Raw genomic sequence first — 24424 nt, 5'->3', positions numbered from 1 at the left:
AGCAGATTATGCTAAGTGAAGCTAGCCAAGCCCTAAAAAACAAATGTCAAATGTCTTCTTTGATATAAAGAGAGCCACTAAGAATAGAACAGGAAGGAAGAGCATGAGGAAAAGACTAACAGTAAACTAAGACGAATGGGGGGAGAGAAAGGGAGAGAGAAGGGAAAACATATGGAAATGGTAGGAGACCTTCAGTGATACACAAAATTATAAGAGGTTATGAGGGGCAAGGGGGAGGGGGGAAAAGGGGGGAGAGAATTGAACAACAGCAGAGGAGATAGAGAGGAAAGATGGGAGGGGAGGGGAAGAGAGGGGGGGATAGTAGGGGATAGGAAAGGTAGCAGAATACAACAGTCACTAATATGCCATTATGTAAAAATGTGAGTATGTAACAGAAGTGAGTCTGCATTATGTATTTGGGGAGTTCAAAACCCAATTGAGTCAAATGTATGAAAGATGATATATCATGAGCTCTGTAATGTTTTGAACAATCAATAAAAAAATGGAAATAAAAACTCAGGGCTATATGATAGTATTTTGCTTTGTTAACTACCTTATTGACAGAAATGGTAATATTGTAACATTATGATTTTTTTAAAAAGAAAGTCATGTCAAGGTGACCATTTGCCAATAATTACTGTGATGTACAGAGAGCCAGCTGTGTGAGGAATCCAGGGCCTGTTGACCATTTAGTTGACAAACACTTGCATATGAGGATATTCTTTCATTACCAAATTACAGATTTGAATATTCCAAACCATGCATCATCATCCAACCATTGCTATCTTAAAATAGAAATCTAGATCTCCCAGCTGCCAGGTTTGGCCAAAAATACTTTTAGAATAATAATGCAGATTCTGGCCGTTAAGTGAGTGTAAACTACCACGGATAGCACATTTCCATTCAGCAGAGTGCTGTTTTCTTGGAGGCATGGAACAGTGTTCAGTAGATGTCTTCTGGGTTTTTGTTTTTTTTCCCCCTTTTGTCAAGTTTCACTGTTCTTCATTGTGTAGCTTATAATTCGGCAGTTCTAACACTGGGGGTTATGCAACTCAATGAAAGAAATTGGAGAAAAATATTTCAGCGGAGTTTTCCCTTTGGGGCTTATTTTCATTAGAAATGAGTAGTTTGTTGTTCAAATCACAAATATCAAAGTGTCGATTGCCTTGAGGGTATTTAACATTGAAACTGAAAAAAAAAATAGAGTAAAGTCTTTGCTGGGTTGGAAGTAGAAATGATCCCTTATAGTTAAAGAAAAGCCATCATACATTAAGTGTGTTGCTCTTCCTTTTTTGAGATTCACTGTTTGATCCACATTATTTCATGGCCAATTTAGATGGAACTTATATGCATAGAGACCACTGTACAGGCAGGGCTGAATCCCAGTGGCTAGGGAGGATGAAGCAGGAGGATTGCAAGTTCAGAGCCAGCCTCAGCAACAAAGCAAGATTCTGTTTCTAAATAAAATATTAAAAAAGGGCTGGGGATGTGTCTCAGTAGTTGAATGCCCCGGGTTCAATCCCTGGAAAGGAAGAAAGGAATGGAGAGAGGAAGGGAGGGGAGGAGGAAGAGAGAAAGGAAAAGAAAGAAACCACTATACAATTGCTTTTCCTACTACCTAACTCTGCCTTCGTCACTGGGGAAAAAAAAAAAGAAAAGTTTGGCATTCTGTTTTCTAAGCTCTTCAGAGCAGCTGGTCTGATGTAAAGAAATAACATCACATATAAATTTGCCTTTCTTCATATTGCACTTTTATTACAGCTGGAGAAGTGGCCAGCTATATTTTGCCAGTGATGTGACAGAGTGCATAGGGATGATTGATTAGAATAGCACTCTCTGTCATTTTCCTCCACACTATGGTTCTTATTAATTAAGAAATCCACGGTGTATGATTAACTTCACCTGGACAAAAATAGGACTTATCCAGTAATACATTAGTGGTTCAACATTTCTTTCCATGTGATTAAATATTTGCATGTTTTCAATGGATTGCTTTTGGAATGAAATGGATTGATAAAGAAGCAAAAATGTCACATTTGCAGTGGAATTAAGCTGTAAATTAAGAGGATTAGCAGTTTTACATAAAACTAATATCATGGTATAAAGAAGTGCTAAAAGCAATTCCTTAAGCTTAACATAATAGTTTAATCTTATTTTTTCAATGTCAAACTTTGAACTTTTGGGATTCTAGTGATATTTTCACAAAACAAGGATGGGAGTCCAGAATTTGACAATTATGATTTAAAAGTGAACTTTTTAAATGGGATCCCACAATGAGAAGGAAATTAGTTTTGCTGTCAGCACCGATATTTTGGGCAAGCTTCTCTCCCCCACCTGAGCCTCACTTTCTATGCCTCTAAGTTTAGAATAATTATCCCAGTTCCTTTTCAATTCCAAGATTTTAATGAGGCAAACAAAGCAAAATATCAACTAAACAAAACCACCACGTTGTATGTTTCTGTGTGCTATTCAGGTGTGCAGCCTTACTAAATTGAGATCATAGAATGCCATATGATGCCAATTATGGCAATAAAGCAAAAGAACAAAATACTTTATATTCTTTGAGTTATTTCAAACTAAAAGGCCATTTGTTTTCTTTCTCCCAGCAAAATTGGTGAGTTCTCAGTATTTATCAATATGAAAAACAAAATGACTTCACATTGGCATTTTTATCTGTGACCCTCTTTGGGAACTCACAGTACAGTGTTTGATATCTCAGAATAATTGCAAACTGAACCTGTAGACTGGTATTCCATTTGGGGCTCGAAAATGTTTAATGAGGTAGCTCATGATCTGTGTTTTAACATACTTATGCACAGATCAATGGCGTATACATAACCACATACATATCTGCTTGTGTATCTGTTCATCAAGATATTTGTTTTTATATATACTCAGGAAGTCTCCCAATCAGGTTCTTTCACCCCCTTGAGATCAATGACTTTGGGTTTCTGCTCAGAGATGTCACTTCTATAGGACTTAGTTCAGTACACTCTTTCCAAGAGGTAGGATGCAAGGGAATCCAACCTGGTGTCCTCCTTATACCTCCTTCTGACTGACACATCGATTGGCCTTCCTGCCCATCTGGACTAATCCAAAAAAAAATGGGTCTCATTTGCCATCTGAGTGCTTACAGCCCTCAGATTGGGTCTTCTGGCAATGTAGCCTGTATTTTCTCCTTTCTCTCAGGTGAAGAAATCCTTTTTCTCCCACTCTCTAAAAAGAACAAAATTCAGTCTATAAGACTCCTCTCATGCTCCAGTGCAAGATGCCCCCTATTGTATTTTTTTTCTTTAGAAAGGAGAATAAGACTAAAAACACCAAGGGACAATGGCCAGACCATATATAAAAAGAGAGCTGTGGCCCAGGAACCTGCCCAGGAAACACATCTGCTCTCTACAACCAACAGCCAAGGCAACCAGCCTGCTCTACGTCAGACTTGTAGGAAGCCAGACCACGATCTCTAATAGCAATCAAGGAAGCTGAATAATAACTTCTGTAATAATCAGCCCCAACTGGCTAGGATTTAATTAATAAATGACAGCTGCCCAGAGTTTTGTCTACAGTCCCAACTTAACAACCTGAGCAAAAAAAAAAAAAAATATGCAATGCACCCTTAAACCATCACATAGGAAGTCCCACTACTGTTAGCTGTCTCCAGCCTCCTCAGGCCAACAGCTTCTGTGGAGGGCACAGCCTTCCTTTCTGCTAGTACAAAAACTGCCCACTCTTCCTGCCTTTGAATCTTTGCCAAAACACAGGTGACTGTGTCTGACTTCTTTGCTGCAGCAAGCTTAGAGTAAATAGCCTTTGCTTTTTCTCATTTGAGTGGTCTTGGTTTATTTCCACAATAAGAAATGTCAGCTGCTTTCTTTGATCTTTATATTCAAGCTTGGAAAAACAAGGAGAGCTGATCAAAATGCATCAGGACCAGTGAGAGATTGTTCCTTTAATGCTACTAATTTCCTTAGAGGTTTTATTAAAATGACTGCAAAGAGAATTTTCTGGGAAAGCGTTGTGCTTACTGCAGTGTTTGCTCTGATTCTGTAGCCTCAGCTCCTCACTCAGGGGGATGACCCCACCCTGGGGTACCATTTCTAAAGCAGGATGCATGGCTGCCTCTGTTCTTAGCATGCTGGAGAGGCACATTTTGGCTAGGATTTAAGCAAGCTGATTTTATCTCTGAAAATTAATATGTAATTCCTAACATAATTAAGATAAAATAATCTCTCAAAATCAAACTGTATAATTTCTCAAATAGTAATGAATTACAAGCATATTCTTAGTCAGTGAAGTACAATTTGGTATTATATGTATTGAAGTGACATTTTAGTCATTCATTCGCACTTCAATTTTATGCATAAATTTTGCCCACAGTAGTCTTTAATGATGTCCCTTCTCTTAACGTAGACTCAGGACCTGTCAAAGTACCTACATATCTCAGAAATTTTCTGTCAACTGCCAGTGTCTATGTGATATTCATTCCGTTTTTCTTACAGCTAATCAAACATAGTTAAGATGTGATCTCGCTTTTATTACTCTCAGCCCTCCGAGTTCTTGTATGATGTTTGCACACAAGTTAAAAACCTTTCCCCATAACCATGTTTTATTTTGCTCCTATAAATTTACTTTTGCCCATGTTGATGTAAATTTATTTCTGGTCCTCTTCCATCTGCTTTTTGCTTTCTTAGCTGGAGCTGGTTCTAATTTGGATCTGTTTTTAGTATTATGTGCTGAATTATGTCTCCCCCAAACTGTTGAAACCCTAACCCCCCAGTACCTCAGAATGTAACTGTATTTGGAGACAGGCTTTGAAGAGGCAGTTAAGAAGAAGCAGTTTAAAAGAAGCCATTATGATGAGCCCTAATCCTACCTGGTGGGAGTCCTTATAAGAAGAGGAAGTTTGAAATCACAGAGAGGTACCAGGAATGCATGCCCACAGAGGAAAGGCCATGTGAGGACACAGTGAGAATAAGGCCATCTGTAAGCTCTGGAGAGAGGCTTCAAAAGAAACCAAATTTTCAGGGCCGAGGTTGTAGCTCAGTGGTAGAGCGCTCGCCTAGCACATGCGAGGCCCTGTGTTCCATCCTCAGCACCACATAAAAATAAATAAAGATATTGAGTCCAACTACAACTAAAAAATAAATATAAAAAAAAAAGAAACCAAATTTTCCAGCACCTTGACTATGGACTTCTGGCCTCCCAAATTGTGAGGACATAAAAGTGCTGTTGTTTAAGCCACTCTGTCTGTGCTGTTTTGTTACTCTTGGTTTAGCCAATGGTGGCTTTCATTAGTAGTCCTCCTCTCTTAGCAGTGTGCTACACTTACTGCCTCAACAGAAGTGTCCCTTCATAGAAGAAAATATTTAAAGTTCAGTTAGACCAATTTTGATTGATTAGAACAAAATTAAAGTGACTTTTTGTCAAGCTTGAAGCATTAAAATCATTTTATCATCACCTAAGCATCTCATGGAGTTAGGGTATACCAACTAAGAGGTACAAGTAAAGAATATAGCCCAAGAGGCAAAAAGAAATTAGGTTGACAGTGAATCAATACACAGATTAGAGAGTTTGATTCAAAATGTGAAAAATGATGCTGAAACTATTTCTTCACTGCTCACTGGCACACTCTCTCTCTCTCTTCCTCTCTCTCTCTCTCTCTCTCTCTCTCTCTCTCTCTCTCTCTCTCTCTCTCTCTCTCTTGCCTATTTATCATGTGAAACATTACTTTGAGTTCAGTGATCTTTTAAAGATGCATTTCAGAGATTGATAAAGGACTTTGCAGGCATACAGTTGTCTCTAAAGTCCACTAAGAAGTTGAATTACATATTGTAAGATCCTTCTAGTCTAGAAATAAAAAAGGTAAACAGGAAAAAGCAGTTAGAGATATATAGAAAATATTATAAGTAAAGAAGAATTAAATGAAATTAAATGTATGCATTTAACATATCCATATATAAAACCCTCACTTTAAGTGACAGTAAAAAAAAATAAAAATGGAACAAAACTTTTTTAAATGGTGGGAGAGAGACAGCAATAGATGAACAGTGTCTGTCATTTTTTTTTTAATTGGAAACCACAATTATCTGATTTGTCAATTCCAAGAAAGCAGAAACCAGAGTCATCACAGAGGGGATTCCGATGAAGGAATTTAAGGGATCCAGGATTATGACCACTGAAGAAGTTGCGTGGCCTCAAAGAATAGGGCTGTCTGCACTGGCTTTTTAGGGTCCCCAATTAAAAAAAATCTGGCTTCACATGTGGCCATCAATCACAGACCCTGCCATTTCACACAAGATGACCAATGGCTCATTCATTTTTATAGAACTGTTACCTAAGCATCACCAAAGATTGAGGAAATCTTCAGCATAAACAACAAAGAACAAAAGAAACAAAAGAAATGCTGTAATTTAGGGAAATAGAAAATACAGAAACAAAGGCAAACTTGAAATAATACCTTGAAGGTACTCAGAGCACTAAGAAGGGATAGTATACCCATAAAACAAGAATAGAAAAAAAGTAGCAAGAACACAAAGGGTAGCAAACAAAAACCCAGAAAGGGCTCTTGGGATTTGCAGAAATAAAATTTATTAGTGTTGTTAGAAGCTATAACAGGAAAAGCCACCAGAAGGAAAAAATAAAAAGGTAAAGATGAAAAATAGGAAAATTAGAGGCTCAATGTAACATGTCCAGAATACAAATAAAAGCAGTTGCAGAGAGTATAGGGGGAAATAGAGAAGACAATATTAAAGAAATAATCCTGGAAAATGGCCAGGGGAGGGGGGAGTGTATTTCCATGTTAAGGAGCACCAGTGGATATTCGATCCCTATACTAAAACACATTACCATGAAATTTCAGGATGTCAGAAAGAGAAAAATTTACAATTCTCATTATTTTCATCATGACTGTGCAGTATTTGTATATAGCACATGTCTTCTTGGCACACTTAGTCTTCTCACCTCTGAGGGAAATTTTTTAAATGAGAAATTTAAAGCACAGCATTAGGTACCTTACCCAAAATTACCAGGCTACTAAGTGGCAGAATCTGACTCTTAGAGATCATTATCCAAAGTACATGTATGAAGATACAAATTGGTGTCAATATACTTTATATTCAACCAGAGATATGAAAAATTGTGCTATATATGTGTAATAAGAATTGTAATGCATTCCACTATCATTTATTTAAAAAAAATAAATTTTTAAAAAAGAGATCCTCTGGAAGGACCAAAAAGAAAAAAAAAAAGAAAGAAAGAAAGAAAGAGGAATACAAAAGATAACATCTTTCCCAATAGTAGCACTAAAATTTGCAATGCGATACAGCTCTGCTCTCAAAGTTAAATAAGACATGATTTTTGGCAATGATTTTTTGTTATGACCCCTAATAATAATAATAATAATAATAAATATGCAGGACTGTGTCAAACTAAAGGTTACTACACAGCAGAGAAACCAGTCAACAGAATGAAAAGGCAACCAATGGAATAGGAGAAGATTTGCAAATTAAACATCTGAAAGAGAGTTCCTATCCCTTTCTCTATAGCAAAAAAAAAAAAAAAATCTGATTTAAAAATGGGCATAGGACCTGGATAGACATTCTTCCAATGGCCAATGAGTTTATGAAAAATGCTCTCCATCATTAAACATCAAGGAAATGCAAATTAGAACCACAATGAGACATCACTTCACACAAGTTAGGGTGGCTACTATGAAAAATAAGAGGTAACAGGTGTTGGCAAGGATGTGGAAAAAAGAACACTTTACACTGTTGGGAGGAATATAAATTGCTACAGTCACTGTGAAAAATAGTGAGGAGGTTCCTCAAAAAAGTAAAAATAGAACTGCCATGTGATTCAGAAATCCTGCTTCTGGATATATAGCCAACAGTAATAATTCAGTATCTCAAACATATGTCTGCACCTCCCTGTTCACTGCAGAATTACTCAAAATAGCCACAATATGGAAATAACCTATATGTCACAGATGAGTGGTACATACACACAGTGGAACCATTTATGAAGGAGGTATTGCCATTCACAACAACCTGGATGAACCTGGAGTATATTCTAGGCCAAACTCAGATGGACAACTACTGTGTGATCATAAATGTGGAATTTTAACAAATTCAAAGCAGAGAGTAGCACAGTAGTTGCCATGGATAAGCATGGTAAAATGGGGAGATGTTTGCCAAAGAGTACAAACTTTCGCTTGTAAGAGGAACACGTTCTAGGGATTGAAGGTACAGTGTGGATAGTGAACTGTGTGTTAATTATTAATTTGATTATGGCAATCATTGCACATTTTATACATGTAAAAAAGTACCACATTGTATACTTTGAATATCTTCAATCTTTATTTTTTATTTTAAAAAATAAAAATAAAATGATAATCACACTATATAACAAAAAAATATAATGAGAATTTAAAACTAGGTAAATAAATTTACTACCTGAACACCTATCCATTCATGGTCAAACTTTCAATCACATAAGAATAGTTTCAGATGTTTTCAGAAATGCAATTTTACCAGTCATGTCCTCTTTCTCAGAAACTAGACTTAAATAGTTAGAAATCCCAATACCAGAGGCCAAGGCAAGTTCTGTGAAGCCCAGAGAGCCACTATTCCACATTATAGTAAAGCATGTTAGCTACTGGAGGGTCAATTTAGAAAAACAGAAAAAGAAAGAAAGTAATAGACTATATGATGTCTTCAGCAAAGGGTGAGAATACAGGTGCAGTGGCCCTTATCAAGAGTCTGGAACCAGAAGTATTTCAGATTTGGGGATTTTATTTGCATATGCATGATGAGATATCTTGGGGATGGGACACAAATGTGAACACAAAATATATTTATTTTTCATATGATAATTTTATATGTTATTTTAAATAATTTTCTGCATGATACATTTTCATGGTATAAAGTTTTCCTCTTGCTACAAAACCTTTTCAGATTTTAGAGTGTTTTAGATTTCAGATTTTTGGATTAGACATGCTCAACAGACATTTTTTTTTTTTTAGTACAGTTTCAGAGTTGGTGAAGAAACAGTGTTAAGTATTAGAAAATTAAGCCAACAAAAGGGCAGAATTTTGTAAAAACTGCATGTGAAACAAAGTATGATCATTTACAACTCAAGTCAAATGTGAGTGATACTTCATTGTCATAATATTTTAAAATCTGAATGTGAATTTACCCAGATGAATGAAAGATTTGAGAAATTAACTGTATCACAAGGATAGAAAAGAGGGAAAAGAGAAAGGCATCAACTTGTTAGATTGTTAACCTTCCCTGGTAGGTGGGTGATGATGTCTAAAATTATTAAACCAAGAATAGTAATGCCAACAAATTATTTAGATATAGTCAGTTAAACAACAGAAGAAATATTTAAAAGAACCAGCTGGGAGTTAGGCTCAGGGATAGGGAAGAGTTGAATAAAAAACTTAAAAAAAAAAAAAACATGGATCTTTAAATGGAATAAAAAAACAGTAGTAAGAAAAATAGGTAAGTAAGAATGATTTGGGCTATGATTTACTTTTCAAAAGAATGTTGTCTTTTGTTGTTTGTTCTTTTTTGTTGTTGTTGTTCTTTTTTGGTTGAGTTTGGCTTTTTTGGCGCTGGGTATTGAACTCAGGGCTTTGCATGTAAGCATGAGCTCTGCCACTGAGCTACGCCCTCAGCCCCAAAAGAAAGACTTTCTGCAAGAATTCAATTTTAAGAGAGGATTTCAAAAATAGAAGTTAAATGAATTTAGCATTGAAAAGAAATGTGAACCATCAAATGGTATGAGTCAGCTGTCTGGGAAGATGAGGAAATGTCTCTTACCTGAACAGAGAATTGGGATTAAGGCCAGTTGAGGTGCATTATGGGATTAGTAGGGCTTGGAACTGGGAAATCAATTTATGGATGGCTAGAGTGCCAAATATAGCTGAGGTTTAACAAAACCATGGGCCACTGTAATAACAGTCAAATCTGGTTTCTAAGTTATGTGTAGCCATAAGAAAAAAATATGCTTTAGAAACTTTAGTCTTCCCAGCTGAGATGCCAGTGCTATTAGTTTCTCTCTCCAGTTTTAAGAAACAGGTGAATTTAGGGTAAAGGAAATCATATTTCAAGGTAGACCTTTAAAACTGTAGGCCTTGCTGGCTTTGTGTAGACATTTAGGTTTTTGCTGGAATTTCTTACACAAAGGCATTCCTTGCCATCTCTGAAGACTGAGTACTATTACTGTGGAGAAAATTCATATTCCCTCCCTTTTCACTCTCCACCTCCTGCGCACAAGTAGTCTGAATTTTCTTGTGTCTCCCCTCCCCCAAATTCATATGTTGCACTCCTAACCCACAAGGTTATGGTTTTAAGAGGTAAGGTCTTTGGGATGTGATTAGATCACAAGGGTGAACCCCTCCTAAATGGGATTAGAGAAGCCCCAGGGAGCTGCCTTGCCCTCTTCTACCATGTGACTCATGGGTGCAAAGACACTCTCTGTGAACCAGGAAACAGTCCTTCACCAGACACCGGATCTGCTAATTCCTTGATCTTAGACTTCCAGGCTCCAGAACTGAAAATTAAATTTCTGTTGTTTATAAACCAGCCTATCTACACTGTGTTATCACAGCGACCCAAATGGACTGACACACATGCGTACTGTGTAATTAGGTTTGGTCTTTAATCTCCCGTCATGATCTGTATTTCATTAAATGTGGTTCCTTGGTGTGTGCTTAAAAACATTTCCTAGGTTTCATCCCAGATTTTTCGCTAAAGTCCCTGTGTGTGATTCCAAAGTTGAAGAATACCCCCTAGTAGAGTTATTTACTTTGGTCGAAAAAATGTTTACATTGAAATGCTTAGAAAAGCATGATTGTTGTTACCACTACATCATCTTTCTTTATGTCACCAAGTTTCACTGGTCCCCTCTTTTGGGTCACTCAATTTCCCCACTTGTCCTTGTCAAGGATGTGAGCTGTCTTTGAGTTGCACCCATTGCACAATGCAAGCTGGAAGCACATGTCTCTCTGAGCACCTCAAAAGTACCTTCTCCTGAAGGTGCACAGGAAGCTGTGGGACCCCACAATTGCTCCCACACCCTAGAGGGGAACAAGGCCTGCAGAGCCCAGCACGGACTGAAACTTAGACTGTGCCTCTTCCACAAGATCCTTAGGAATGACCAAGAGGGCAATAGCAGGGTGATTCTACCTGGACTGTTAAGCTCATTCACCACTCAAAGAGTCATTTTGTCATCGCTAAAAAAGTTTCCATGAGGTTAACAGGACAGATCCTTCCAACTATATAATTCTTTGACACCGTATTGAACTCAAAAGAGAAAATAATGAGTAACTGTATTAATGGAAATAAAATAGAAATCTATGTAGTGCTGGGATAGTTTATTAGTCAGGGTTCTCCAGATAAACAGAACAAATAGAATGGATATAGAAGAGGCAATTGTTTTCTATAATCAGAGGCTGGGTAATCCCACAGTGGCTACTGCCCTGCTAGAGAGCTAGGGAACCAGTTGCTGCTTGGTTCAAAAAACTGTAAGCCTCAGCACAAGAAAGAGCAATGATACAGCCCTAGTGTGAGACTGAAACCTGGAGTGCTGGCGAGTTACTGATGCAAGTCTACATTCAAAGGCTGCAGTCTGCTTCCACAGGAGATGGAAGCAGCAAAATCTCTCCTGCTCAAGAAGAGTCAAGCTCATGGGAACATCCTCCTCCTGCCTTGTTCCATCCAGGCTCCCAGCCTTTGGGATGGTGCTACCCACACTCAGGGTGGGTCTTTCCCTTTCAGGTCACTGACCCATATGCCAATCATCTCTGGAAACATCCACCCAGAAGTGTGCATAACAATTTTCTAGGTGTCTGTCAATCCAGTCAAGTTGATACTCAAGATTAACCATCACAGGATGGAGCACGTCTGTAGTACAAGCATTTGAGGTCAGGTACTGGGGAGATCCTTCTGCATTCATTTTCTCTTTTGCACCTGTTTCTGTCATCCAACACCTGTGCCATTCTTAAAACAAAGGAAAACCCAAAAGTTTTTTTTTTTTTTTTTTTTTAATCAGTAGTACCTGTGGAAAAGTACCTTGGGAACACTTCCCAGGGAGGCTGAGGGTAAAAGGTGCAGGAATGACATTTCACATTAAAAGACAGCCTATTCTTAAGTAATAAAGTTTAAATTGTGTTGAGTGATGCAGTCACTTGAACATTTCCCCTAGGGTTTTGTGCCCTATTTTAGTAACAAAAAAAAAAAAAACAGCTCTTTCCAACCATGCTCTTAAAATCAGCTTTCAAAAGAAATGAAACTTCTAAAATTCCAGGAGGGAAGAGCTTGCCCTTATAAGGTGCCAATAACCTCATTTGAAAAGTAATTTCATGTGTTAGAGAGGTAATTCTCTCCTTGTCTGTGTGACAATTTAACAAGACTCTAACAGATTTATCTAGCAACTTGAACAAGTTACAATAACAGCAGTGAGTTGGCAATTTAGGTGCATTTAAGAAGATCTGAACATACTGCAAAGTCCTGGGGTGCATTTTTTTTCTTTTCCATGATCTTGAGGAAACCATGAAATTCTCTCAATATGGAGACATGCCAAAGTGAGGACTTTTGAGTGTCTACTTGAACTGCCATCGTGGACTTCCTAGTTATAAACTTCCTACACACACACACACACACGCACACACACCCGGAAACCCGTTGGTGGACTGAGTGCTAACAAAGGACAAATTACCAGCACCACAGCAGGAGGGTGATGGAAGGAGGAGATGTAAGTGTTGACACTAATGGCTGGTTTTCACAGAAATAGAATTATAAAATCAATCTCTAATCAAAGTTTCTTGCCCTACAATATTTTAAAAACCCTAATAGTTTCACATAACACAAAAAATTTCCCTTGGTGTTAGAAGTGAAAATAACAACAAATCTACTTTTAAAGATCTCAGTTGGCTTTATTTGTAATTCCAGAGTGAAGTGGCAGCCTGCATTCAAAATTATATAGAATGTTCCACCCCTGTGTAGTCAGAGAAAAGGAGATCAGATACAGAATATAGAAGTGAGGTGGAGACAGCCCTCTTGGTTACAGCTCATGTCTATCTTCTTTGAATGTTGTCTAAGTGGTTGGCCATTGGTGATTGTCTAAGATGCACTTACTTTCTGAGAGTAGGTGACAGTCTGTTTAGGTTAGGTTAGGTTACAGTGCACTGTGCATGGACAAACTTTGAAGCCATGCTTAAAGCACGGATAGAGGCAGCTTCAGACCAAATTTCACACTGACTTGGCTGAGGCTGGCATCATGTTTTCACACAAATATGAGAATAGCTGTTTTTTTGAGTCCTCAATCACCCTGATTTCTTTTTACACTTAATCATGAATTAGTACAACATGAGGTAGTAAAAATGCTTTATACACTGTCTTTGTTTTACTCAATTATAGTTCATTTCACTTGACTAATGCAAAAGATAGAGAACTATGTTTTACAGGGCAATTTAATCCATTTTTGAAATTTTTATTCCTCATGACTGATTAGTTCTAATCTCCTACTCTTAAGACATTTATCATGTCTGGCCCCCAGATTCTTATTGAAACCGGCTAGTGTGTTCCTGTCTACAAATGCATATCCTCAGCTATTTTATCCACTTCTCCTCTATTAAGAAATGATTGAAATAATTAACATTTCAAAATCCTGGTTTATCTGTACATCTTTGTCTCTTTCTTACTGTAGGAAAGCTATTTTTATTCTTTTCTTCTGATAGCAGCTCATCTCAGTTGGCTACCTAGATGCTTTTCTTCTGATAGCAGCTCATCTCAGTTGGCTACCTAGAGTGCCCGCACCACTCCCATGCCAACCCACCCCTGGCTGACATCACAGTGTGATGAGGAGGATAGCCTGCAGGATCTCCCACCAGATCTGCCTGCTCCCACCTGGCCACTCCTAGGGTCTGTCAGTCAGAAGTCCAGGCTAAGGCTAAAGCTGCCTCCTAAATAAGAAGTCAAGGAAATATTTTTTGTTTGTCTGAATTCTAAACACTAAGGCACCTATTTGTTATGTTTTTCTGTTAATCTTATAATGATCAAATGCTCCAGTGGCCACTTTTCCTATGTCTTTGAAAGTTCAGTATTTATGCCATTCATGTTGAATGGCAGCTCTGTAAGGGACTCTATAGAAAGGTGAAATTAAATGTGTGATTTGTAATCCAATTCTCTTGTTAGGTTATGGATTTTAAAATAAATAAATAAATAAAAAGAAAATAACCTTTTGGCAAATCTTAAAGCAAATAATTATGGTAGAAGGAATTGTTCTCTGAGGTTTCTAGGAATTTTTGAAGTGTTTATTCTGCAACGGCATTTGGTTCAGAAAAATATTAAGAGGTTGTTTTGTTTCTCTTTTACATTCTTGATAAGGGGTTCTAGAAAAAATTGAAATAAGCAATCTAGATGAGAGCAAAAATGTCATTATTTGATTAAATAAAAACGATACCTGAGAAGTATTATAAAATGTTCTACCAGCCGTATTTTCAGTCCAATGAAATCAGAACCTTCCTTCTAGACTTTAGAAAGAAACTGGAAGTTAATCCGTGATGAAGGACTTGCAGTGATGGATAAAGCCAAAGGTCTCTTCCTGCCTGAAGATGAAAACCTGAGGGAGAAGGGTGATTGGAGCCAGTTCACACTGTGGCAGCAAGGTGAGCTCCTGTCTTCTAGACTGTTCTCTCTAACCTATTGATATCTTAGGAGCATCCCTGACCTTCATTTGCTTCTATAAAATATAGATGATGCCACCATGGTGAGAGATGTTGGGTAAGCCACACAGTAAGTGATAAGACAGTAATAACTACTGAGTTCTTCAAAACTATAAATGTTTCACATTCAACTTTATAATTCTTGAGCTTAATCCACACCCAGGCACATAGATAGAGCTACAATATGTGTGGTCAATGAGTTAATATGTAAATCTATCTTTAAAATGAGGAGATTTGAACTTTAAGGTTCTCTCCAGTTCTCTTGGAAAGTCAACTTAACCTTTGTTAAAAATAGCCATTTAAAAGTGAATCCATTTGAATGATCAAACAGCATGTGATGCACATGTTTAGCTACAGAATCAGTTTATATTAAAGGACAAATAAGGACAGTGGCTTATCTCAATCATGCCTTCAGAACAGTTCCTATGTAAGAAGAACGACTTCAGTAATATTTTTGAGAATATGTCAATTAAGAGAGAGATCACATGATTTCAAGTAACTCTTATCAGCTTTCTCCAGCATGATTTTTTTTTAAGGGAGCTACATGATCCATATGTGGGCAACATGCAAATTTCTCTGTGGTGTGTCACTAAAATGAATTAATTCTATTAGCACTTAAGCATTCATCTCATACTTCAATTTCATTAATATTTTTTATGCTTCATAGAAGCTCTCAGGCTTCCCAGGGCAATGCTTCAGAATAGCATGCATCCCTAAGTAACTTCCAGAAAATTTACCAGAGAAAGGTGCTCGGATAAAGTAGAAATATGCAAAGAATTATGGAGATGTAGGAGGATTAAGCAAGGAAGAAAATAATAGAGAAAATAAGTTGGCTGGAGGCAACATCTGACTTTTAAATTTTTACATAGTTTCCTTGTACCTGATTTTCCATGAACTCTCTACAATCATTTCCTATGTTTTTTATTTTATTAGTATCTTTGTTAAATTCTTCCCATGTTCCTTTTTCTTTCCTAACTCTAACAAAGTTCTACCTATCCTGATATTTTAAAAAGCTCATAAAATTGCTTCTCACGGTATTATGGGTTTTTAAATTTCTGCTGGTATATGCTTTCTTCCTTGTTTTGTGTTGTTATTGTTGATAGTGGTGGTGGTTTTTTAAATCGTTCTTTTAAACCTTTTGATTGGAACTCCTTAGTAAATTTATTTTCATTCTTTCTTCTCTGCTAATAGAGGCATTAAGGCTATGGACTGATTGATAGTTGTACCTTTAGATTCATTCCATAAACTGTAATGTATGGTGTTTTTATTTTAGGTTTTACTAAAAACAGATTGCATTTCTGTCCCGATTCACAAATAATTTAGAGGTATGTGTGCGTGTGAGAGAGAGAGATGAGCATGAGTTTCAATTTGTTGTAGTTCCTTCATCTTTTAAAAATTAATTTCTAGTTTTATTATCATCAAAGAATATAAATCACATAGTTTCTATCTTATGAAAATTTATGAAGGTTCATTGTGGGCTTCTGTTTGTGGTTTTGGACTTTGAGAAAGAATCCAGGAGCTATTCTCTGAAAACAAATTAACAGTGCAAAAAGAGTAATTTTGAAAGCAAATAGTGTCATAGCTTTCACAGAACTGGGAGGAATCTCTGAAGGTACTTGCCATACCAGGTGCTGGGGCTAAGAAACAGAAGAGGCTGTCTTGGGATAGAAGGAGAGGAAGAAGACATGGGAAGGGAGGTGGCAGGACAGGGTGCTACACCGAGAGTCCAAATTCAAAGAGGCCAATGAATATCTGGCTAAGCGGAAGACTTAGAGGTTGTCTAATTTAATTAGGAAAGCATAGTGCTGGGTAGTTAAAGTCCATGAAGCTGTGACTGGGCGAGTTTTGTTTGTATACAAACAGGAAGCAAAATCATGGTAGATCTCTGTTCTCCACTTGAATTTTGTCCTCCTCGATATTCATATGTTGAAGCCCAACTCCCAGTGTGTCTATATTTGGAGATATGTCCTTAAAGGAGGTAGTTAAGGGTATAGGAAGTCGTAAGGGTGGGGATCTGATCAGGTAGGATTGGAAGAGGAAAACATACTAGGGATATGCATGCACAGAAACAAAGCCACATGAGACACAGAAAGAAGTCTACTGCCTTCTGTAGCCAAAGGAGAGGCCTCAGAAAGAAACAAACCCGCCATCATCTTGATCTTGAACTTCAGCCTCCAGCACTATGAGAAGATAAACTTCTGTTTAACCACCTAGTCTGTGGTATTTTGTTATTGCAGCCCAGCAGACTAATGTGATCTCTACATAGTATAATCAGTACTGAACTGCAATACGTTTTGGATAATAAGCTTTTCAGAATTGAAGAAAAAAGATATATCTGCAAATCTAAGTAATGAATATTTCTTCACAAATATGTTTCCAATCACGGAGCTGGGGTTGTAGCTCAGTGGTAGAGCACTTGCCTAGCATGTGTGAGGCCCTAGGTTTGATCTCTAGCAACATATATACATACACACACACACACACACACACACACACACATACACACACAAACTAAATTGCTATGTGAATATCATGGAACATCTATTTTGCCAGCATTTTAATAATTTTTCCAAGCAGTGACTAAAATATAGAGTTAGTAATTATTGCTCAGTCACATTTTCTAGAACCCATGGGAAATGGTGTTAACTGAGCAGTTATCTGCTCAGTTTTAATTGCTGAATCCTTCTCAAAAGCCTTGTTCTAGGCAACCACTTTCAATTGATCAGAGTTATCACACAAGATGGAATATGTTGTCATTCTAGCAGTAGAGCCTTGAAACTTTGGAAACTTATAACCAAGTCCCTACTTTATGAATATGCCTCATAAAGCATGGACACATCTAAATGATATATTCAAGTCATTCTTTCAGATCTGTGTTAGCAGTTAGAACTTTTCCTGGGGCCATTAAAAAAAAAAACACATACACACACACAGAGTTTACTAGTACTTGGAAATTACTTTAAGCTTGCTGAGTGTTCCTCCTTCAGTTACATTGAATTAGCTGGTCTTCCCCTGTGCAAACCTTCTAATCCTGATGTAACAAGATGCAAAATTATACTTCAAAGCACAGCATTTGAAAACCACACTCCTAACTTACAGTCCTTACTGGGCATGTCCCTATATCTCTAAGCCTGGAAGTTTTCATCTGAAAAATGACAATGAAAGTAGTGCCTTAAATATAAGGTAGCTTTTTCCTAGGGTCAATGATCTGACATACTGTTTTCTAATATATAACAGTGATACTGCATTTTTATTACATAATAGCAACACATTTTCTAATAGTGTTTTAGTCAGCTTTTTTTGCTACTGTGTCTAAAAGATCTGACCAGAACAACTGTAAGGAGGAAAAGTTTATTTGATGTCTCACAATTTCAGAGGTCTAAGTCCATAGAAAACCAGCTCCATTTCTTGGGGCTGGAGGCAAGGCTGAACATGGCAGAAGAGTGTGGCAGAGGGAAGAAGCTCACATCATGGTGCTCAAGAAGCAGAGAGAGAGAGAGAGACTCCACTCTCCAGATAGAAATATATACCCCAAAGCCACATCCCAGTTCCCATCTCATCCAGCCACACCCTAACACTTCATTTAATCCCATCAGGGATTAATTCACTGATTAGGCTAAGGCTATAACCCAATCATTTCTCCTCCAGAACTTTGGATTGTCTCTCTCACACATGAGCTTTTGGGGACACCTCACATTCAAACCATAACAAATTGTAACAGTAATGGAGAGTTGGTCTTGTAGTACAGTAGTGGAGAGGTAGTCTTGGCTGAAAGCTGAGTTCTGAGTGAATTAGATTTCCCAGTTCTTTTTCTCTGCCAGTTACTACGAGACCTCTCTGTGTGTAGGTACTTCTTCTGTAAAACACAGCACTGGTGTCTTTATTACTGGATGTTGTGGACATCAGATTGGTCAGTCTAAGCATGTGGAGCAATTCCAAGCCCAGAGTGAGCACTAGGGAAATCTTACATTCTGATCACATGTTAATATTTACAAATACCCGTGTCAACATATGACTGTTGAGCATCTACTGCACAGATTTCTCCCCTAGAGAGAATCTATGCTTTCCAAACAACAACAACAAAATTACAGGTTGAATATCCCTTATCCAAAATGTTTGAGAAGTGTTTAGGATTTGGGAAATCTTGCATAGACTTTACTGATTGAGTATGTATGATATGAAAATCCAATATTTTTGATCATCATGTTGTCCCTCAGTAAGTTCTGAATTTTTTTATTTTAAGGAGGATCCTCAACCTGAATGTGTCTAAAAGTCTAGAGATTCTCTCTGGTCCAGCACTGTCCCCATGGAAGTTCTAGTGACATAATCCATTTGGTTACCCATCTACTATTTATCTTTAGTGTGAGGCATACCTGTTCTTCTGGTAGCACAGGCTCAACCCTCACCCCTGTGTTTGTGGGAAGTCCAGCTGGCTCTGGTTGCCCTTGAAGCCATTGGCCCCATCAGCCACTGCCTCAACAGCACAGAACCCAGAATGAGGGACTCCTGCCAACCTGTCCCCATCATAGGAAGTCCAGGAAAGCTGGAGTTAAAAATGCTCCCTGATGACTTGTACATTTGTAGAATATTTGTTCAATTTATCATTCCATTCATTTGAGGTACTCCATTAATATCTAAAAATAACATTTTACGAACATTTTACTCATAAGAGGTCCTCACTTATATCACTTAGGAAAAATGACTATATAAGTTATACTCTAAAGCGTTAAGGTCCATTGGAGGCAAATTCTTCTAGGTTGCATCTGTTGTGACTCTCATTTTGCTCTCAGTATATGATTATCTTAGGACACCACTAACAATAACTTAAATAAAATTAAACTAAGCCTTAGATGTAGCAGTCCTTTGCATTTTGTACAGGGAATTGAAATATTTGTCTTTAAAAAACAATCCATCGTTTTACTCCTCTATGAGAGCAAATGATGTTGCGAACATCATGAGCACATCTTCCCTAATGAATGGTGATTTTATAGTTGTGAAGAAATTTGCATGGTTCAGGATACTTAAGACCGTCCCAGAATCTTATTCCTGACACTATTACTCATAGAAAACATCATCTGTCAAAGACTTCTTCTTCATCCTCCACTTTTTAAAAATGTCATTCTCTATCACCATTTAAAGAATGATCTGTAAATGAAAGTCATTAAATTCCAATTAAAAATATTGTTTTGTAACTCTTCAATATAGTCCTAGAATTTAGGTTAGATTATAATATAATGGATTTTCCTTCCTTAGAGAATATATTATTTGCTTATGGTTGGTGTAACAAGTTACCGCAAACTTGGTGACTTAAAAAGCACACACATTTATCATCTCACAATTCTGGGAGTCAGAAGTCTACAATGGGTCTCACTGCTAAAATTAAAGTATATTCTTGTGGAGGTTCCAGCTTCTAGATGCTTCCCTTTTTCCTTGATTTGTGTTCTCCTTCTACCCTCAAAGCCAGCAATGGCCACGCCAAGTCTTTCTTATCCTGTATCACTCTGACACTTCTTGCTGCTTTTATATGGGGCCACTCCAGTTAATCCAAGATAATCTTATTGTAAGGTCAGCTCACTGGAAACCTTGATGCCATCTGAAACTTTAAGTCCCTTTTGCTCTGTAGTATAACATATTGACAGGTCCCTGGGATTAGCATGTGGGCATCTTTGAGAGGGACCACTGTTCTGCCTGCCACAGGAGAAACAGTAACTATTCAACATGTGCTTTGCTCCTTAGATGTCCTGAGTCTAACCCAATGCTGACTGGAGAATTCAGATCCTTGCTCTTCCAGGCACTGTCTCTTAGGGGAATACCCTTTGTCTTCATGAGTTCACTCCTCCTTCATATTCCTGCAGTGAACTTGACTGTTTATATCACTTACGGTCCAAATGAGATGAGTGTAAGCTTTACTACGATTTCTTTCTTCCTTTTTTTTTCTCCTTTCTCTGTCTTTGAAACAGGGTCCCACCATGTCGATCAGGCTGGTCTCAAACTCCTGGACTCAAATGATCCTCCCACCTCAGCCTCCTAAATTGTGGGTACATGTCATGGCACCCAGCTTGTGATTTGTGTCTAACAATGGTTCTCATCATTTATTCTTCTAGGAAGAAAAAATGAAAATGCCTGTAAAGGAGCTCCCAAAACCTGCACTTTATTAGAAAAGTTCCCTGAGACAACAGGATGCAGAAGAGGACAGGTACTTAGAGTGTTGTCAGTGCCGGGGAGAACAGGATTGTTAGGAACAAGGGAGATCTGACCCCTACAAAGAAATGATACTTTCCTATGAATGCTTCTTTTTTTTTACTCACTTATTAATGAAATATAATTTCATGTCATTGATGTCAGAACTGAGGGTGGAAAATGTCCAATTCTATCACTTTGTGGAAAATGTGAGTGCTTTATTTTAGTTTGCTTCACAAAGAAGGTGTGAATATAAATTGTGAGTCTTCCATGGATTCTGATCCAAATTCACAGTAGTTTTGTTCTGTCACTTTAATTTAGCAATTGCTACACACACGTTGACAAATGGCCGATCGAGTGTCATATTTTCTTTGCAGATCAAATATTCCATCATGCACCCTGGAACTCATGTGTGGCCCCACACAGGACCCACAAACTGCAGGCTTCGGATGCACCTGGGCTTGGTGATTCCCAAGGAAGGTTGCAAGATCCGGTGTGCCAATGAGACCAAGTATGTTTCCTTTATCATTTATTCATATTCTCTCTCTCACTCTCCTCTCTCTCTCTCTCCTCTCTCTCTCTCTCTCTCTCTCTCTCTCTCTCTCTCTCTCTCTCTCTCTCTCGTCTTTTATTTATTTATTTATTTATTCATTTATTTTTTTGTGTGTGTGCATGGTGCTGAGGATTGAAACCAGGGCCTGTGTATTCCAGGCAAGCACTTTACCAACTAAACTATATCCCCAGCCTCCCTTTGTCATTTCTCTCTCCTCCATTACCTCTTAGGATGAGTGTTTGCTCCAACAAAGCTACATCCACACTCTTCAGTCTCTACCTATTCTTTGTGCTTCCTGCTAGTCTGGAGATATTCTAGGACTGATCTTCTTGGTCATTTCTCCCTAGAGCACTCATGTGGCAGCTGAACCTTCTTGCTTCTAAGCAGACTTGCATTCAGAGTCCAGTCACATGTACTGAGCCATACATTATTGTGCATCATGCTAATGGTTTGACAGCGTGAATTATCCATAAATACAATAAGTCCTCCTTCTTGAAGAAAATGGCTCCTGATGTTTATATTTTGTTCTACAGGAGACAACATGGTGCAATGGAAGCTGGCTTGCCTTTTTTCAAGTCCCAGCTCTGTAACCTAATCCTGTGTAACCTTGGCCAGTTACTTAATACCATCAAATCTCAGCCACTTTGCTTATGAAATCTTCAATGATATTATCTACTTTGCAGGGTTGTTAGAGGGATTAAAGGAAATAATGCCTACAAGGCACTTAATCCACATTCTAGCCTCAGCAGGGAAGTGGTGAAAGTTAGTTCTCCTTCTCCCCTCCCCCTTCCTTTCTTAATCACAGCAGCTTCATTCACAACTCTCTGAATGAACCACACTGGTTCTGTGCCTATTATCCTGACACTTGCTTCCACTGGAAAGTCTGGCTCTTCACCTGTTAGTTGGCTTTTTGTCTCTGAGATCAAAGTACCCAACAAGAACTGCTTACAGGAGGGAACATTATTATTTTGGCTCATGGTTTCTGAGGTTTTAGTCCAAGGTCAGTTGACTTCCCTTGTTCTGGGCCTGAATCGAAGCAGAGTATCATGGTGGCAGGACATGACAGAAGGAAGCTGCTCAGCTTATGGCAGCCAAGCAGCAGAAGGAGAGCAGAAGCTGGGGGAGAGGGGATGTGGACAAGATATAGTCCCAAGGCTTGTCCCTGTGACCTACTTCCTCCAGCCATTCCCTGCCTGTCTACGCTTATCACTCAGCAGTGTATTCTAATTACTAATTCATCCAATGAATTAATCCACTGATGAGGTACAGCTATCATCATCTAATCTTTTTCTAAAAGGCCTACCTCTAAACCTTACTGTATTGGTACCATATTTTCACAGTATGAGATTTGGAGGAAGGGCAATTCCAGATTCAAACCATAACATCTACCCAAAATAAACTCATTACTAAGATCCAATTTAGTTTCTTAAAAATAAAACCTGTCTTCTGACTTGTTGGAATGTGCATCCTATATCCCCTTAGTGATCTTGCTACTCTTTGCTATTGCTTTTTATTAATTAGCATATGTTAATTTTTCTCAACAAGGAGCTATAATCTCCTAGAGATCAGAAGCTGAGTTGTGATCTTGATAGGCATTTCTCATTGGATTTAGTAGAGGTCAGAATAGAGGGTGAGTGTTCAAAAGGATTCATTTGGTTGTTGAAAGATACCTGTCCTGGTTTGACACAGCAGCACAAGGGGCTGTGGTTGAGGCAGAGATGAATCACGCTCTGCTCTCCCAGACATCCTCAGATTGGAAGAAAACAGTGGATCTAAAGCCTTGTGAGCCATTAGAACGGCATAGATAAAAATGATATGCGTGGATCAGTGGGAAGGGAACTTACTTGCACTTGAGGTTTGAGAGTTTTGACAGTGGTTGTTTTTAAAGACAAGAGGGATTTGAACATTGAAAACTGAGGAAGTAGCACATTGCAGAGCAGCATCTGTTAAATCACAGAGGCCAAACATTATGGGCCAAATAAGAACAACATTGAGTGGTTTAGCAATCACCAGTGGAAAGTACATAAAGGGTAAGGCCAGAAAGTAAATGAATATGTTAGAGGTTCAAGGGGAAAAAAAAGTTCAAGAAAAAGAAAAAGAGTTAAGTGTTTATACTTATTTTACTAAATCGCTGTTTGGACAAAATGGTATAAATATCCAAGAGTTGCCTGGAAACAGAGTTCTGGCACTCAGGAGAGAAGTCCAGTGTAGAGATAGAGATTTGAGAGGTAAGCTTAGCAGGAACTTTTAGAAGAAGCTTGAAGGACAATTGAGTGATGACTAGAGGGTAAAAAATTTGAGAGGTAAGCTTAGCAGGAACTTTTAGAAGAAGCTTGAAGGACAATTGAGTGATGACTAGAGGGTAAAAAAAAAAAAAAAAAAAAAAAAAAACAACTATGAAAACTTCTCATCAAGCCTTCAGAAATTCAGTTTGGATCCACAGGTTCTTTCTGCCAAAGGGTAGAGGGACAGGGATGTGGCAGGAACCCAGAGTATATAAAGAGGAGGTGAGAGGATGATTTGCACAAAAAAGAGGAGGTGAGAGGATGATTTAGAAGCAAATTTGGACAAACTAAACACTAAGAGCATAAGGCCATGAAGATAGAAAACAGCAGGCCTCATCTTCAAAGTCGTACTTATTGGTTTTAGAACTTGCTTCACTTTTGTTCATGCTGAGCTTCTCTCTCTTTATCTCTTTCTTCCCCCCTTCCTTCCTGTCTTCCTTCTCTCCCCCTCTCCCTTCCAACCTTTCATCTCTCCTTTTCTTCTTTCCTTCTTTTCTGTTTCTTGTCTATTCTGCTTAGAAAATACTGAATAAAAATCCCCTTGAGTACTGGCCAGGAGAAGGAAGGTATGAAACTGATCCTAGTCTTCAGGATTTTCTCCTGAGACAGGAGAAAGCCCAGATTGGAAGAATGAGTGTGGTGGTCCAGCAGGGGAGCAAGTGGACAGCACCACAGGCT

The 24424-nt window shown here is 38.1% G+C and overlaps 1 protein-coding gene across 4 annotated transcripts in view; it reads left to right on the top strand.

Moving 5' to 3' along the window:
- Asph (aspartate beta-hydroxylase) overlaps positions 1–24424 on the top strand; it is a 213439-nt gene that overhangs the window by 173607 nt on the left and 15408 nt on the right. For all 4 annotated transcript variants that reach the window (XM_040293977.2, XM_040293978.2, XM_040293979.2 and 1 more), the window contains 3 exons: positions 14536–14671; positions 20833–20924; positions 21286–21419. In XM_040293977.2, coding sequence (XP_040149911.2) covers positions 14536–14671; positions 20833–20924; positions 21286–21419 — 362 coding nt within the window. The remainder of the gene's footprint in view (positions 1–14535; positions 14672–20832; positions 20925–21285; positions 21420–24424) is intronic.

Source organism: Ictidomys tridecemlineatus, chromosome 7, assembly GCF_052094955.1.
Source record: "Ictidomys tridecemlineatus isolate mIctTri1 chromosome 7, mIctTri1.hap1, whole genome shotgun sequence".
Taxonomy (NCBI): Eukaryota; Metazoa; Chordata; class Mammalia; order Rodentia; family Sciuridae; genus Ictidomys; species Ictidomys tridecemlineatus.
This window is presented reverse-complemented; position numbering and strand designations above follow the sequence as displayed.